Source organism: Octodon degus, unplaced genomic scaffold (assembly GCF_000260255.1).
Source record: "Octodon degus isolate 3935 unplaced genomic scaffold, OctDeg1.0 scaffold00002, whole genome shotgun sequence".
NCBI lineage: Eukaryota > Metazoa > Chordata > Mammalia > Rodentia > Octodontidae > Octodon > Octodon degus.
The window spans coordinates 20,463,866-20,482,161 of NW_004524578.1; the positions used below are offsets into that span (position 1 = coordinate 20,463,866).

Sequence of the window (18,296 nt, forward strand, 5' to 3'; positions counted from 1 at the left end):
TTTTTTTTTTTTTTTTGCAGAGCCAGGGATTGAACTCAGGCCCTTGTGCTTGCTAGGGAAGCGCTTATTCTACTGAGCCATCTCCCCCGGCCCCACACTCTGCTTTTGTAGCCTGAAATACTTAATTTACTTCTTCCTGTTCTTAGCCAGTGCCTGAACTGCCTCTGTGAGGAGAACCTGCTTGCTTCTGATGGGACAGTCTCTCTCATGGCAGGCTGCAGCCATCTGCCTCACCCTGTCCTACCTGCTTTTTCCTGCTCTTTCCAGGGACCAAGCTACTCTACCTTCTTCATTCCTTTTTCTCCTGGACATTTAAGAGAAAGGAAAGGAAAGAGGAGGAGCACAGGCGAAGTGGGAAGGGAAGAGAGAGGACAAACCGAAAGTGAGTGTTGTGGTCATGGTCACCTGCGTGGTAGCTTGCTTAACAGCAGACTTCCTGGGTCACTATTACTTTTGTGTTCCCTGTCTTCAGGTCCTCTTTCTAGACCAAGAGACAGTCATTTGTTCTGCCCAGAAGTTCCACCCCTTAAGGTGTTCTGCCAGGCTGTTTGGATAATTTGCCTGCACTGTGTCTCCTGGGGACCTTCCTTATGGGCAGGTACCTTTTCCTCTTCTGTGAGACCTCCTGCGCCTTGCCTGGGTTTTGTGGAGGGCTTGCAAGGGACGGGAAACCAGACCTGTAGACCCACTGACCCCTTGAGACAGGAAGGGTATGCCTCTGCCCTGCTACCTGCTCTCGTTGTGTTTCTGAGTGTTTTTTTTCCCCCTTTTTAAAATTACAAAAGCAATCTCTTAGCTTCCAGAAAAAATGTTTGTGTGTGTGTGTGTGTGTGTGTGTGTGTGTGTGTTTTAGTAAAAACTGTATTTGAATTCTATTTTTTGCGGTACTTAGGATTGACCTTGGGACCTTGGGCTTGCTGGGCAGATGCTTATGCCGCTGATCTGTATCAATTGTTTATTTTAAAGAGAGGAAAGAAAAAAAAATGGTACATCCAAAAAAAAGTTTTGGAAAATAATATAGCAGTAATCTCACCATCTGCATATTTTTTCTTTTAATTGTGGATCAAATCCATAGTTTTATGTTCTCAGACTGACAGTATTTTTGTGTTAATCTTTTTAAACTTAACATTATATGATGATGGAACTTAACAAAAAAAGGATACAGATGAATGTCCATGTTGTATCTGTGTATTCAAAGTGGTTAGGATAGATATATAGTTACATTCTCTTAATGAATAGAGGGATTTTTTGTAATAGTGTTTGTAAATAGGATATCAAGTCTGCATCTTGTACAGCAGTTAACCACTAGGAAGAATGTATGCAATGTGTTAATTATTGAAACTGTCCTACCAATTTGGTTTGAAACTGTCTCATTGCTATTTGTTTCTCAATAAAATTATGGGGAAAAAACCCATTATATGTAATGTTCTGTACTGCTATATCAATTTCATGATTAGAATTTTTGTTCCAGGTATGGAAGGCTGAGGTAGGAGGGTTAGAGTTCAAGGCCAGCCTGGGTTACAAAATGTGGCCAAGGCTAGCCTGAGCTGCACAGTGAGACCTTGTCTCAAAAAAACCAAGGAAAAAAAAAAAAGGGAATTTTTTTTTTTTTTTTCCCAGAACCGGGATTGAACTCAGGCCTTTGCGCTGAGCCATCTCCCCGGCCCCCCCAAAAAAGAATTTTTATTGTCTGCAATAGTCCAGTTATTTAATCATCCCCTTTTCTTGGGTATTTGTGTGTGTGTGTGTGTGTGTGTGTGTGTGTGTGTGTATGTGTGTGTTTCCTCTATGCTGCTGCTGTTTTCTTTTTTTGTACTGTGAATCAGACTCAGAACTTGTACTTGCCAGGCAGGTCCTGTGCCTTGGAGCTATATCCCCAGCCCTGTTTTTTCTTTAAGATAGGCTATTGCGGGGGCTGGGGAGATGGCTCAGCAGAGTTAGTGCTTCCCTGGCAAGCACAAGGGCCTGAGTTCAATCCCTGGTTCCACCACCACCAAGACAGGCTCTTGCAAGCTATGTTGCCCCTCACTGATCCCCCCCTGCCCCCCAACTGGGCATGGAGGTAGGGGGTGGGGAGTGGTACACCTAAATCCCATGATACCACACAGTCTCCGAAGCTGAGGTAAGAGAATTGTAAGTTTGAGCCCAGCCTGGGTAATTTAGACAGTTTCAACATTTAAAATAAATGAATAGGATTGGATAGCACCCGAGGTCCAATCCCCAGTCCCCGATCTCCCACAAAAAAGTGAACCTCTCTCCTCAGCTTCATGAGAGCTGGACTGTAGGCAGGCACCACTGTGTCTGGCTTCTTTGTACTGCTTTCATACTTTTAGCATTATAATTTTGTGTATGGCTTTTGGGAATTTTTCTTCTTAGGATAAGTATCTTGAAGTGGGCTTCTTGTTCTCTCTGGAGTTTGCCACTTTCCTGACATTGTTGAACAAGTACACTTTTTTCTAAAAGAGCTGTGCCAATCTGCTTGAATGGTTCCAGCATTAACATAGTGTAAGAAATGTGCAAGCCAGGAAGGACCTGTGGTAGGGAAACAGGTGGGCGAGTTATGGGCCGCACAAGGGGAGGGGAGGGTGGAGTTGCTTTTTCTTCCTCCCCAATGTTGGGGCCAGCCAGTTTCAAGCCCCATGCATGTGCGAGTGAGGTGGCTTGAGAAGGCTCTTCCTAAAGCCTGGCTCTCCTCTGCTGGCTGTGCAGTTCTATAGCTGTGCTTCACCGGGTGGTGAAGGAAGTGGGGACATGAAGTTAAAGTTGCATGGTTGTTCTAGTTTTCATGTATTACATTAAAGTTGAATTTAGTCTATTGCCAAACTGTCACTTGGCCTATTTGGTAACTGTATGGCCCCTTGAGGGTCACCCTGCTCTTTAGGTTTATTTTTTAATTTATTTTAATTTCTTTTATTTTCTTTTTTTTTTTTTTTCCTGTATTTAGAACAGGTTCTACAGGGTGTACCGGGTCTCACTACATAGATCGGACTCGTAGTGATCTTCTTGTTTTCAGCCTCCCAAGTGCTGGGATTACAGGTGTGCACCACCACACCTAGTTTCAGTTGCCCAGCACTGACCACTGAGCTTTATTTCCAGCTATTTATTTATTTATTTATAGTATTTAGGACAGGGTATACAGGGTCTCACTGTGTAGATCAGACTAGTAGTGATCCTCCTGTTTATAGCCTCCCTAGTGCTGGGATTACAGGCGTGCGCCACCATGCCCAGTCTCAGTTGCCATCTCAGCACGCCCTGGGGGCAGGGCTGGCACAGCACACTGGGGATTGACCCTCGGGTGCTGCACTCTACCTAATCAGGTGCTTTAGTCGCTGAGCTCTCAGATGTGAGAGTCTTGTTTCTTTGGGTTTATTCATCAACCAGTAACAACTTTAGAGTAAAATCTCAAGGAATCAAGTGTGTTTGCTGAATAGAGAAAAAATTGCCTAGGTAGGGGATGATGCAGTCAGCTGGCTTGTATGAATCAGAGGTTTTCTAAAGGGGGAAGTATGAACAATGCTTGAGAAGAGTGGGACTAGATGTGGTGGTGCACACCTGTAATCCCAGCACTCAGAAAGTGATATAGGAGGATCACTGCGAGTTTGAGGCCAGCCTGGGCTACACAGCAAGACCTTAGCTAAAAAAGTACCCCCCCCCCAAAAAAAAAAAAAAAGAAACAAAGAAAGAAAGAAAGGAAAAATAGGGTGGTACTGTGGGCTGGCTGTTTTCTAGGGTACAGTTCATCACAGAGGGTGCTTACTCCGTATATTGGGCCGTGTGGGACTGGTACACCCTGTCTCATGGCCATACAGGTGCCAGGGACTTGTAGGCCCTGCCAGATAGGCTTGCCACCAAGTGTAAGTTTGTCTTTCCACCTCTTTCTTGTATTCCAGCATTTTAGGACTTCCTGTTGTAGAATGTGGAATTCTGCATGGCTGTGTCAGCAGTGCATGTGGGACATTGTGAAGATAATGTCAGAGTCTGGTGTGGCCCTGGTGGTCACTGATTGTGTCCTGTTTGTGTTACAGCCTTTGGTGAGCTTCCAGCCATGGGGGATATGAAAACCCCCGATTTTGATGACCTTCTTGCTGCCTTCGACATCCCAGACCCCACAAGCCTTGATGCCAAGGAAGCCATCCAGACACCCAACGAGGAGAATGAGAGTCCCCTCAAGCCCTCAGGCATGTGTTTGGATGAGAGTGTGGCCCTGTCTCACTTAGGATCCGCCCCAGATGTGCCAGCTGTGAGTGTCATTGTCAAGAATACCAGTCGCCAGGAGTCGTTCGAGGCGGAGAAAGACCACATCACCCCCAGCCTTCTGCACAATGGCTTCCGGGGCCCAGATCTGTCTCCAGATCCCCCCAACTGTGGGAAGTTTGACTCCACTTTCTTAAATGGAGATAGCACCAGGAATTTCCCTAACAAGTTGGAGCCTCCCAAGTCTGAGCCGTTACCCACCTTCAACCAGTTCAGCCCAATCTCTAGTCCGGAGTCTGAGGATCCCATCAAAGATAACGGGTTTGGGATAAAGCCCAAGCACTCTGACAGTTATTTCCCGCCCCCTCCTGGGTGCGGGACTGTGGGGGGCCCAGTACTGGAGGCCTTGTCCAAGTTTCCAGTCCCGGAACTGCACATGTTTGATCACTTTTGTAAGAAAGAACCCAAGCCTGAGCCTATGTCCTTGGAGAGCCAGGAGGAGCACACACAAGGAGGGCAGAAGGTAGCAGAGCCCCATAGAGAGCTGGATTCTAGCCGCTTCTTTGGGGAAGCTTTGGAATTTAATAACCATCCTGGCCACAGTGTCAGTGAGCCCAAGAGGCCCACCCCAGAGCTGGGAGCTTGCTCATCCGTGCCTCCCAGACAGCGTCTCAAGCCCGCTCATTCCAGGCTGTCCTCTTGTGTTGCAGCCTTGGTGGCCTTGCAGGCCAGAAAGGTGGCCAGTGTCACCAAGGAGGATCAGCTTGGCCACACAAAGGATCCCTCAGGGCCTGCTAAAGAGGTTTCCAAAGGTAGCCCCAAAATGCCCAAGTCACCAAAGAGTCCCCGGAGCCCATTGGAGGCCGCTCGGAAAAGCATTAAGCCATCAGACAGCCCGCGGAGCATCTGTAGTGACAGCAGCAGGGGCTCCCCATCTGTGGCTGCCAGCTCCCCACCAGCCATCCCCAAAGTCAGAATCAAAACCATAAAGACATCATCAGGGGAAATCAAAAGGACCGTTACCAGGATCCTGCCAGACCCTGATGATCCAAGTAAGTCCCCTGTGGGGTCACCTGTAGGGAGTGCCATTGCTGAGGCCCCAGGCGAGGTGCCAGGGGATGAGGGCACAGCCCTGCCTCTGGAGGGGCACCTTCCAGAGGAAGGCACACATTCAGGGAGCCCCCAGGGTGACAGGAAAGGGGATGAGAATGTGACAAAGGCTGGTGACTCTTCATATCCCTGTGGCAGTTCTGCTCCCCAGGTCCCCAAGGGGGCAGCCCAGGGCTCAAAAATGAGCAAAAAGCAACAGAACACAGCCCCGCAGGCCCCGGCCCCCTCCAGTCTCCTGCCCAAAGCTGTGCACCTGGCCAACCTCAACCTGGTCCCCCACAGCGTCGCCGCATCAGTGACCGCCAAATCCTCCACGCAGAGACAGAGCCAGCCCCAGCTCACACAGATGTCAGTGCCCCTGGTGCACCAGGTGAAGAAGGCTGCCCCCCAGATTGTGGAGGTCTTCAATAAGGTCCTGCACAGCTCCAACCCTGTTCCCCTCTACGCACCCAATCTCAGCCCACCCGCAGACAGCAGCATCCATGTGCCGGCCAGTGGCTACTGCTGCCTGGAGTGCGGGGATGCATTTGCCTTAGAGAAGAGCCTGAGCCAGCACTACAGCCGACGCAGTGTCCACATTGAGGCCCTCTGCACGCTCTGCTCACAGACGCTGCTCTTCTTCAACAAGTGTAGCCTTCTCCGGCATGCCCGTGACCACAAGAGCAAGGGGCTCGTCATGCAGTGTTCACAGCTGCTTGTGAAGCCCATCGCCGCTGACCAGATGTTCGTGTCGGTGCCCACGAGCACCCCAGCCCCTGTGGCCTCGGCTCCTTCCTCATCTCCCAAACATGGTGCCTCCTCAGGCAACAACAGTCCCCTGCCCCCAGCTTTTCCGCTCTACCCAGACCCTGTGAGGCTCATTCGGTATGGAACCAAATGTCCTGAATGTCACAAGCAGATGCGGGACTACATGGTCCTGGCTGCACATTTCCAGAGGACGTCGGAGGAAACCGAGGGGCTGGTAAGCAGGCCCTGGCTCCAAGGGCTCCATGTTGGGTGCCGGGAGCACCTCCAGATGCGGGAGCATTGGTGGGGTCTTGATGTCTCACAAGAAGATTCTGGTTCACCTGGACACAGCACCTGGTGTTTACTGGGGGACAAGTCCGGCTCTTAATGAGGGGAGACCCTGAAGATGTGGTGAATGGGTTGTGACTGCCCCACGGTCCACTCCGTCTGCAACTTCTGGGCAGTGGGCCTATTGTCAGGCCTGGGTGGGGCCTTGGCTGGATCACCACCTGGGGGTTGGCAGGTGTCAGCAACCAACCTGGCTTGTTCCCAAAGAACCTGGGACCTGGGTGGGTGAGTCACTGTCCCTGTGTCTCACTCTGTTTATTCAAAGACTGTGTCTTTAGTAAGTTGTTGTTTTGTCCTGTCATGGCCATGCTGTCTTGCAAATTCCCCTTCGGGGTACTGCGGCGAGGCCAGTGGCAGGCTGGTATGGGAGGAAAGAGGATGCAGGTAGAGGATGTGTGGGTTCAGTGGCCTTCTCCTCTTACCCAGGACCACACCACTGCTGGTGCCAATTTCTGGCTATGCTTGCTGAGCTCATTGTCTTAGGAGGCACTCTGCACTGGTGGCTATCTGTGGTAGCAGGGCCTATCGAAGAGATGGCCTCCCAACATACTCTCTCACCTATCCCCTGCAGCCAGTGCTGGAGGGCCTGGGAGGGCAGCAGGTCGCTCTGTGCACCTCAGCTCATCCAGGACCATGCCAGTCTTGGTGCCAGTGGGTTGCACACATTTTCCCAGTGCCTGCTGTGTCCTGGGCCCCATGCTGCACGAGGGATGCCACTTTCCTATGGGAGAGCTCAGCAGCTCAGTAAGGGCAACTGTCCCCACCCAACAGCTGCAGTGGGGGGACAGACTGAGATTGGGCTAAAATAGATGATGAACCTAGTTGCACAAAGTGCCTCAGTGACAGTAATTTATGGTGACCTGCAGGCACAGGGACAGAGATGACATTTCAGCAGGGCCTGAGTTTGGAGGAGGAGACGGGTGGGTGTGCTGGCACAAGGAGCAAAAGTCTGAGCTCAGGCCTCGTGGCTGAGGTGTGTGGGGAGAGGTTGCAGCGCAGTGCTGAGTAAGGGGGAGCTCCAGTCCGCTATATCTCTGAGTTTCTTGGAGTGCAGAGTGCCACAGGGTCATTGTGACCTCTCAGCCTCTCCTTCTTGGTATTTTCCTGCCAGGGAATCAGATGGAGAGTGGTCAGTCCCTCTTCCCTGGCTCTGCAGGCAGATATCCTAAGTGGGGCTAGGGTTCTGATTCTGTGATGTGGACCCAGGGCAGAGCGTTTGGTTTTCCACCCTGTGTCTTACCATCTTCTGAAGTCTGCATAGGCAGAGGTCAGGGTTTGGGTACCCACATAGGCACTCTTGTTACCTTTAGTGCTCTTTTCCCCTGCAGGGAGGCTGGTGGGCTCTCAGCCCCTGGAGTCTTGCATGCCCATGCCCTGCTGCCATGGAGATGGCCTGGGCTTAGGAGGGGGCTGAGGCTTGAGCTCTGAGACCTCAAACTGACCTCAGTGGCCATTGGGCTGCTGGGTTTCTCTGTGACAGTCCCAGGCTTCAGTGTCCAGGCAGGGGTTGTGTGGATGGTGTGAGGCAGGCTCTGAACCAGTTCAGGGCTGCAGGATGGCAGCTTGGATTTCTGTCTTCTGCATGGACAGCTGCGTGCTGTCCATCTGCCTCCCTCCCAACGGATCTGCTCATCTTCCCCCATGGCCCCAGCCACCTTGGGAGGGGGAGGTCCACATGGAGGAAACTTTTTTTCTTTCTTGTTCTATTGTCATTATCACCTTATCATATTCCTTAGTATTATCTAAGGCAAGTCCACACTTTTGCAATAATGTAGGGAAAAGAAGTCATCTTAAAGCTCAGTGGTAGAGTGCTTGCCTAGCAAATGTGAGGCCCTGGTTAAAAAATTGTTTTACATTTGTGCTTGTTTTTTGGTAATTTTTTTGTAATGCTGGGGATGAAAGCCAAAGCACTATATATACTAGGCAAGTGCTGTGCCACTGAACTACACCCTCGCAGTGCCTTATTTGAAATCAGCATCCAAACACAAGCCACATGCTGCTGTGTTTCTATCAGCTCTGTCACTTGTTCTGTGACCCTGCCTTCGCATCCCATCCAACACGGTCTGGCTGAAGAAAATGAGTCATACATCCTGAGAATTTTCTCGGACAGTCCTGAGAGTCACTTTCTCATATAGATCATTTTTCCTCTTTGCACCATATTTTTGTTTCCAAACCAAAATTTAGCAAGAACACTAACTGCAACTCAGCACACTCTGGGCCTTGTGTCCCATCCGCAGCCTGAAAACAAGATAAACTTGCATATGGCCTTGCCTTCTCTCCTATTCTCCTCCCCTCCCCTCCCCTCCCATTCTCTCTTTTGTTTTCCTTTCTTTCAGCTGTACTGGGGATGAAGCCAGGGCCCTTGCATCAGTGAGGCAGCATTGTGGCAGGGAGGCTGCACATTGGGGCCATCAGGAGGACAGGAGACCTGGCTAGGCCTGTGGCCGCTGTCTTTGTACCCCTGAAATGGCCCATTCTGCATGCAGGATGTATTTCTCCTTTTTTCAGACCACTGCTGAGTACTTCTTTTCAGAGCACTTTTTTTCTTTTTCATTTTAGAGTACTTCTTTCCTTCTTTTCAAGGAACAGAACAGCATTCCTAGCCCTTTTTAGTTTTTATCTGGAGACAAGGTCCTGCTAAGTAACTGAGTTGACCAGGCTGGGTTCAAACTTTTGATCCTCTTCACTTGACTTCACAGAGTGCCAGGAATAAGGTGTGTGCCACTGTGCCCAGCTGCATAGAGTTTTAGTGTTGGTTAGTAGGAGGAAGGTAGGAGGGACAGAGAGAGGAAGGAGGGAACAAGGGAGCAATTTAATTAGATTGAGATGCAGTTCCCCCTATGAAGGGATAGGGGCTAGGGAGATAGCCCAGCAGTCTAAGCACCTGTCTGGCAAGCACAAGGACCCAAGTTTGATCCCTGGTACCACATGCTGTGCTGGTCCCAGAACCCCAGGCGTGGTGACACAGGCCTGTAGCCCCCGCACTCTGGAGTCTGAGACAGGAAGATCACTGAGTCTGAGCTGCGTAGTGAGACCCTATACCAAATAAATAAATATTTAAAGAAGATGAAGGGGTAATCCCAGCATTTGGGAGGTTGACACAGGAGGATCACTGCAAGTTCAAGGTCAGCCTGGACTATCTAGTAAGACCCTGTCTCAAAAAACAAAGAAAAAGCAAGCAAGCAAGCAAAAGCCAGACTGGCTGTTTTTTTTGTTGTTTTTGTTTTCCTCTGTCATGGTTGCAGGAGGCACAGATGCCAGATTATTTTTTGGGGGGGAGGGTCTTCTGATTGGATAGTTTATTTTTTTCAATTTTTTTCCGTAATTTTATTGAGAAACAGCAATGAGACAGTGCCGGATTATTTTTTAATGATACTAACTTGATTATTGAGTTTAGGTGGTGATATTCTGATTCCTTCATTATAGAGTTTTTTTCTTATGGTACTGGAAGTCAAACTCACTGAGCTACACTCCTAGCCTTTTATTTTTATTTTTGTATTTTAGGGAAGGGTCTACAGGATGTTCAGGGTCTCATTACTACATCAGACTTGTAGTGATCCTCCTGTTTACAACCTCCTAAGTGCTGGGATTACAGGTGTGCACCATCATGCCCAGTCTCCATTGCTGTCCTGGCATACCCCCAGGATGGGTCTGGCACAGCAGGCCTGGGGATTGAACCCCTGGCCCCTGCTCCTGCTTGCAGGTGCTTTAATCCGCTGAGCTATTTGGCTGCCCCCCTCCCAAGCCTTTTAAATTAAGAAAAAAAAATTGGGGGAATAGGGTCTTACTATGCAGTCCAGGATGGCCCTGAACTCATTATGTGGTCCAGGCTGGTCTTGAACTCATGAAGATCCTCCTTTCTCAGCCTTCTGAGTGTCAAGATTACAGGTATGTATGTACCACAACACTTAGCTAATTTTTTTTTTTTTTTTTTTTAAAAGACAGACTGACTCTATCTGCATACTCCAGGCTGGCCTGGACTCATTTTGTGGCCCAGGCTGACCTTGAACTCACAGCCGTCTTCCTGCCACAGCCTCCCCAAGTGCTTGGATTACAGGCATGCGTCACCATGCCGAGTTTAATTTTTGAATTTTGGGACAACAACTCACTAAATTGCTGAGACTGGCTTGGGATTTATGATCCTATTACCTCAGTCTTTTGGGTAGCTGAGATTAAGCATATACCACCATGCCTGGGAAGCTCCCTATCATTTACCTAATGATTTTATTTTATTGTTTGTTTGAGACAGGGTCTCATTGTGTAGTCCAGGCTGGCCTCGATATTGCAGTCAGCCTCCCAAGTGCTGAGATTATAGGTATGCTTCCCTGTGCCCAGCCCATTAATTTGTTTTATTTATTTATTTATCTTTTTTAGTCTAATGCAGTTCAGGCTGCCTTGAGCTCACTTTGTAGCCCAGGCTGGTCTGGAACTCACAGTGATCCTCCTGCCTAAGCTTCCTGGGTGCTCCAGTAATTTTTTTAAATCTTGGTAAATACACGTGAAGTTTCCTAGTTAGCCATCCCTTGAGAGCTGTGTAGAGGTTCTAGCAGGGAGCGCATCTTCTCTCATACCCTTCACTGAGGAGATGGCCCACCTCTGTTGGGGGTGGCCATCTTGTTGACCCGAAGCCAGCTTCAGGAGGGACACACATGGGGCAGTGAGGTGGGAATAGGACAGCCAGTCACAGGGCAGCCAAATCAACCCAAATGCCTTAGGGTTTTTTTTTTTTTTTTTTTTTTTTGTACTGGGGATTGAACTCAGGACCCTGAGCTTGCCAGGCAGGGCTTATTCTACTGAGCTATCTCCCTTGCTCAAATTCTTATTTTTTTTTTTTTTTTTTTTTTTTGCGGAACTGGGGGTTGAACTCAGGCCCTTTCGCCTGCCAGGCAAGTGCTTATATTCTGCTGAACTGTCTTCCTGTCCCTAAATCAACCCAAATGATCAGTGCCATGGGGTGACAGATGCTGCAGCTGATCATCCTCATGCCTCCAGTTAGCCATTTTTGGTTGTCCAGTTTACCAGCGCTAAATACATTTACATTGTTGTGCAACCAGTCTCCAGAACCCATCTTGCAAAACTCAAACCCTTGGCCCATTGGACAACCTCCCATTTTATCCCCTCTCGCAGCCCCTGCCAGTTACCATTCTGATTTGTCTCAGTAAACTTGATTACTCTAGGTGCCTCATATGGTGGACTCCTGCAGTGTTTGTCATTTTATCCCTGGTTTATATCACTTGGCATGTCCTCAAGGTCATCCATGTGTGTAGCTTTTGTCAGAATCCCTGCTTTTGAAAGGCTGAGCCTGTTCTGTGTGCATGTATGTACTACATTTTGTTTATCCATTAATCTTTATCCATTAATCTTTTGAATGGTATTTGGATTTCTTCCATGTTTTTACTAGTCTAAATGATGCTAATATGAAATTGGGTATAAACGTATCTTTCTTGGGACTTTGCTTTTGAATCTTTATTATTTGGCCAAAAATAACATTTCAGATCATATGGTAAATCTGTTCAGTTTTTGAGGACCGATCGTATTTTTAGCAGCCACACCTTTTACAGTCTCACTTAATAGTGTGCTGCAAGGTACCAGCTTCTCCATCTCCTCTCACGGCACTTATTTTCTTGTATAATACCACCCTAAGGGGCATGTTATAATCTCCTGAATATTTACTTATTTATTTTTGTAGAACTGGGGATAGAACTCAGTGCCTTTGCATTGAACTACATTCCCAGTCTGGTTGATTGATTGACTGGGTCTTGCCAAGTGCCGAATTTCCCAGGCTGGTCTGAAATTGACATTCTTCTGCCTCAGCCTTCCAGAGTGCTGGGATTATAGACATGCTCTGTGTGCCAAGCTGCATGATTTTTTTTTTTTTTTTTTTTTCGGAACCGGGGATTGAATTCAGATCCTTGCGTTCTTGCGTTTGCCGGTCAAGCACTTATCCTACTGAGCCATCTCCCCAGCCCCAAGCTGCATGATTTTTTAAACTAATATAAAATTTGTATGTGTTTTCAAAGGTAAAAAAGTAACAAGGTACGCTCAGGGAAGTGTCACTTTCATCCTGACCTTCTCACTCTGCTCCTTTCTTCCTTACAGGCATGAAGCTGTAAAAGCAGGTGTTTTGTTTTATTTTATTTTGTGGAGGCACGGTCTCCTTATGTAATTCAGGCTGACCTTGAGCTCCTGCCTCACAGCCTGGCAAGTGCTGGGATTACAGTTATGTGCTACTATGCCTGGCTCTTTTCAGTTTTATATATTCCTGTTACCTGTGTGTGTGTGTGTGTGTGTGTGTGTGTGTGCACGTACGTGTGCGCGTGTGTTTTTCTCTTACATAAAGTTGGTACACTGTGTATGCTGCTCTGCATCTAAAATCTATACTCCAAAAAAACTTCTAAAGCTTTATATTATGGAATGTCTCAAGACATATATAAAAATGGAAAGAACTGAATGTGATGGATGATATATATCTGTAGTCTCAACATGTTGGAGATTGAGGTGAGAGGATTACCTAAGCTAGGTGTGTGGTGCATGCCTATAATCCCAGAACTTGATGGGCTGAGGCAGGAGGATCACTGTGAGTTTGAGGCCAGCCTAGGATACAAAGTGAGTTCAAAGTCAACCCGAACTGTATAGGGAGAACCTTTCTCAAAAAACCAGACAAACAAAAAACCCGACAACTGCAACAAAAACACTAGCCTGGACTACATAGCAAGACCTTGCCTTTAAAAAACAAAACAAAAACAGGTGGAGAGAATGTTTTAATTCATCCTCCATTAATAACTGTCAATTTGTGACTCCATTTACTCTATTTTCTTGCCTACTGCCATTCTCCGATGGATAGATTATTATTATTTTTTTTTTTTAAGAGCAGAATATTTATTGGGGGAAAGAAAGCTTCTGTCAAAGAGAGGGACAGAAGAGGGACTCCAGTGGGTTGCCCGGGAATGTATCTCTTCCAGGGATTTTTATAGAGTAAAACTATGCAGTGAGGCAGGTCCAAGATGGAGAGCATGGGAATTTAGGTGGGCATGAGGTGGGACAAAACAGTGGTCAACCAATGAGATTATAAGCACCATTGCTTAGGTAAAATTGATTAAATCAGAATCAAATGGGGGAAGTGAGTCACATAGCAAGTGGGCGTAAATATGGGACAGGGTCTCTTCCTGTTGGGGGTTGGGTTAGTGACTTGGGCTCTTTCAAGGTGATTGAAACCTATTTAGAATATCAATCCCTGATGCTCATCCCTAGGGAAGTATGTGGCTGCATTTGTTTCAATATTTGAAACATAAAAATTTGTTACCTAAACGAGTCAAGAAAAAGTCTATGAAAGAAAAGCAAACTCATACCTCCATCCAATAATCTTGGTGGGTGACCCTCAAGTGATATAGGGGAATAAAGTTCCCAACCTGAAAGGTGCCTGGGACCAAATTCATGTTCTCTAAAACCAAAGAATGAATTGTAGGAACAGATGGAGGTTAAGAGCAGAATATTTACTGGGAAAAAGAAAGCTTCTGTCCAGGAGAAGGACAGAAGGGAGACCTGAACAGGTTGTTCCCGGATAGATTATTTTTAAACAGATTCAAGTATCATTACATCTGTAAACACTTTAGTATGTAGTATATAAGCTAAATACATCAGTATGTACATCTAGTTTGTAGTATGTAGTTTTCTTTTACTTGAAACAAAACTACATAAAGGCTGGCCAGATAGCTCAGCAGATTAAAGCACTTGCTTAGGCAGACACAGGGGTCGGAGGTTTGACCCCTGGCCTTCCGTGTCAGCCCTGCCCCTGGGGCAGGCTGAGGGTGTGGTGGCTTGTGCCTGTAATCCCAGCGTTTGGGAGGCTGAAAACAGGAGGCTCACTACAAGTCTGCTCTGTGTAGTGAGATCCTGTAGACCTTGTACTAACTAAATACATAAAAAGAAAGACAGAGAAAGAAAAAAAAAACTTGTAACAAATATCCGAGGCAATCACCTTATACCACCAACAAGCTCCTTTCGGCTTATGGTTTTGGAGGGTTCAGTGCAAGGGCCACCTGTGTCTGGTGTTATGTTGGAGCAGGTTGGGAACAAGAGGAAGAGGCTGGGATCCACCAAACCCTGACCAAAAGATCTTCTGTGTTTCACTCCTTCCCATAATGCCACAGGCTGGGGGCCAAGCTTTTAATACATAGGCCTTTGGTGGACACTCTGGGTCCTTTAGACTATAACAAGCTCTTAGTTTATACCAAACTCTAATTTAGAGCTTTATAATGAGCTCCGAAACTTACTTTCTTTAAAAACATGACATCATATTAAAAAGTTAGCAATTTTTGAGAGAGGATCTTGCTGGGCAGTTCAGGCAGGACTTGAATTCACTACATAGCCTAGGCTCACCTCAAATGTGTGGCAGTTCTCTTGTCTCAGTCTTGCAAGTGCTGGGACTACAGGCATGCACCACCATACCTGGTCACATCTAAAAATTAATAATTTCTTACTAAATCTTAATTTAATTATAAAATATCCTAATATCATGAAGTTACTATTTATGTCTTCTAATTGTCTTCTTTTTACCCTCACTTGTTTGAGTCAAGATTCAGTCAAAAGGTGTGCATTCCAACTGGTTGAAAATATCTCTTAAAACTTTTTCTCTGGGCTAGGGAGATAGCTCAATTGAATAAGTGCTTGCCTGGCAAGGGCAAGGGCCTGAGTTCAATCCCCAGTTCTGCCAAAAACAGCAACAAAAACCCCCAAACTTTTTCTCCTTTTTTGGCACTGGGGCTGGAACCCAGGACCTGTGTACACTAAGCAGTTGATCCACACTGAGCTACATCACAGCTTATCTCTATAAGTTTCTGTTCTCTCTGTGCCTGCCTTTTCTGTCACAATTTGTTGAAAACCCTGGGTTATTTGTCCAGGGGAGTCTCTCACTCTGCACAGTTTAGTTAAAGCGGAGGATTTTTCCCTGTCTTCCCTGACAGTTTGTCCCCTGAGCACCTACTCTGTCTCTGGGTCAGTGGCCCTCTCGGGCAGTCATACAGGTGCCACCTCCTCACTAAGCAGGCAGCACAGCCATCGCAGGGTGCTGCTGACGTCTTCTGGTCCACCTGGGTTCTTTGTGTGATGAGACAGCTGCAGCTGCAGTCCTGGAGGCACAGAGAGAACAGGCAGGCCTCTGCAACTTGTGAGGTGGCACGTGCTACTTGCTTGAGCATCAGTGAGGACTCTTGGAACCAGGTCTGAGTGTTGCCACTGTCCTAGGAAAGCTGGAAAGTAGAGAAATTGGGGGAAGAGGCTCTTAAACTCATCCTGGGAGAACCAGGCTGCTGGGATGGGAAAGCTGCAGGGCTGTGTCATCTCATGACCTGCTTTCTTGATGTTCTTTCCTAGACATGCCAGGTGTGCCAGATGCTGCTGCCCAACCAGTGCAGCTTCTGTGCACACCAGCGGATTCATGCGCACAAGTCCCCCTACTGCTGCCCGGAGTGTGGCGTCCTCTGTCGCTCCGCCTACTTCCAGACCCATGTCAAGGAGAATTGCCTGCACTATGCCCGCAAGGTGGGCTACAGGTGGGTGCTGCCTAGCTCCTTGTCCTGGCATTGCCCAATGACTAGTCCTTTCCCTAGTCTGGAACGTTAGACTGACTTTTGGTCTTAGAGGTCTAGTGATGCAGGGATGTTGGTTGGTATGTAGACAGACTTATATTTTAGAGGATAGAGAGCAAAAGGGCAGAAAATTAGTTTTAAAAAATGAAATACTAAGAAATTGCCTTTGAAGGTGGGCATGGTGGTGCAGACTGTAATCCCAGCTACTCAGGAGGCTGAGGCAGGAGAATTGTAAGTTCAAGCCCAGCTTGGGCACCCTGTCTCAAAATTTCAAAAAAAGGATGTAGCTCAGTGGCAGAGTACTCCTAGGTTTGACCCTCAGTACCCCATACACAAAAAGAAAGAAAAGAATTTGAGGAAGATTTTGGGGTGATTGTTTTGAGATGGGGACCTCACCATGTTGCCCAGCTTGGCCTAGAATTCCTGGGCCCAAGTGAACCTTGGCCTCAGCCTTCCAAGGAGAGCCTTCTCTTGGGACTGTACGTGTGTGCCAGTGTACCTGCTCTGTCTGTCTGTCTCCCCCACCTCCACTTCTCCCCTCCCCCTCTCCTTCCTCCCATCCCATATCTTACCCTCCCCATCTCCTCCCCTCCCCACCCCACCCCCCTTTCTCTTTTGGTACCAAGAATTAAACTCAGGACCTTGCACTATCCAGGCAGGCCCTATGCTGCTGAGCTATGTCCCTGGTCCTCGATTTGGTTTTATTTTTATTATTTATTTGATGCAGGATCTTGCTACACAAGTTCAGACTCATGATGATCCTCCTTTCTCAGCCTCCCCTGCACTGGGATTATAGGAGTGCACTGCCACACCTGGTTTTGGGGCCAGCACAGCATGCCTGAGGTTCCGGGGCTGGCACAACATGCAGAACCAGGGTCCTTGTGCTTGCCTGGCAGGCACTTACACTGCCAAGCTATCTCCCCAGCTCTCTATTTGGTTTAAAAAGTATATAAATTTAGTTTGCTCACAAAGTTATTGTGGTGGCATACTAAATTTAAAATACTATTTTGATAATTTACTAATTGCAATATTTTCAAATGTTCTAGTTTTCAAAAGTTATCCAGCCTTTTTGTAAGACTTGAAAGTCAGAGGGCTCTAGTATCTTCATTTGTTAGTTTTTGTCGGGTTGTGAGGAACAGTGCCTGAGAATGGAAAAACGGCCTTAGGGTATTTGCACTATTTCCACCTCCTCCCTTTTATGAATAATGCTGAAAATGAACATACATGCATTAGTTATTGTGCAGGCCTGTGTTTTCCTTTTGAGGATATACCTAGGAGTGGAATCCTTGGTTCAAATCATAGCTTTTATATTTAGTTTCTTGAGAATCTGTTAGCCTGTTTTGCTCTGTATTTTTATTCATACAGTATATAAAGGGTTAGAGCTCTGCATCCTTGTTAATATTTGCTCTTGTCAGATTCTGTAGTTGTAGTTGTCCTTGTGGGTATGAATTGGTATCTTATTTATTTACATTTTTCCCGGTGCTGATGGTATTGAGCATGAGTGTCTGTTCATGTGCTTATTGGCCATTTGTGTCTTTGAGAAATATCTGTTCAGATTTTTCCTGTTTTAAAAATTGGATCATTATCTTGTTATTGAGCTATAAGTATTTTGTGTATATTTTAGACAGAAGTCCCATATATACATTTGTAAGTACTCCTCATTTTGGGGGCATTAATGTTGTTTACTAAATTCCCAAAAGATGGATATGTTCCACTTCACTGAATGCTACAAGAGTTTTATAATATTGTCCTTTTTTCCCATAATTTTATTGATAAACAAATAGCAATGAGACAGTTTCAAATCAAATTGGTAGGACAGTTTCAATAATTAACACATTGTATACATTCCTCCCAGTGGTTAATTGCTGTACAAGATGCGGACATGATATCCTATCTACAAACACCATTAGAACAAATCCCTATTTGTTCTATTCATTAAGAGAATGTAATTATATATCTATCCTAACCACTTTGAATACACAGATACAACATGGACATTCATCTGTATCCCCTTTTTTTGTTAAGTTCCGTTATTTGAATATTATAGGTGTGTTAACTTAGCAAAATAATCTAAAAAGAGTTCAGCAGTCCATAATAGTATTGGGTCTTCCACTTCACTGGCAATGTCAGAAATTGTTGACATGAGTCCCCTATACAATATTGTCTTGTTTTATATTATTTTTGTTTTTTCTTGAAGACAGTGTAAAAAAAAAAGACATATTAAATATGTATATCATTGTGCAATGGATACGTTTTATGTGAAATATAGCAATACACATTATATATATTTTAGTGATTTTTAATGTTTTTAGTGATTTTTTAAGTGTAGAA

The 18,296-nt window shown here is 46.3% G+C and overlaps 1 protein-coding gene across 2 annotated transcripts in view; it reads left to right on the forward strand.

The window, feature by feature from the left end:
* Positions 1 to 18,296, forward strand: part of Znf592 (zinc finger protein 592) — a 44,703-nt gene that overhangs the window by 17,830 nt on the left and 8,577 nt on the right. The window contains exons 1-3 of one of the 2 annotated variants that reach the window (XM_004623325.2): positions 528 to 598; positions 4,026 to 6,265; positions 15,751 to 15,929. In XM_004623325.2, coding sequence (XP_004623382.1) covers positions 4,046 to 6,265; positions 15,751 to 15,929 — 2,399 coding nt within the window. In that variant the 5' untranslated portion in view covers positions 528 to 598; positions 4,026 to 4,045. Of the gene's footprint in view, positions 1 to 527; positions 599 to 4,025; positions 6,266 to 15,750; positions 15,930 to 18,296 lie in introns of those variants that run through there. The other variant, XM_023710644.1, reaches the window with a different exon arrangement.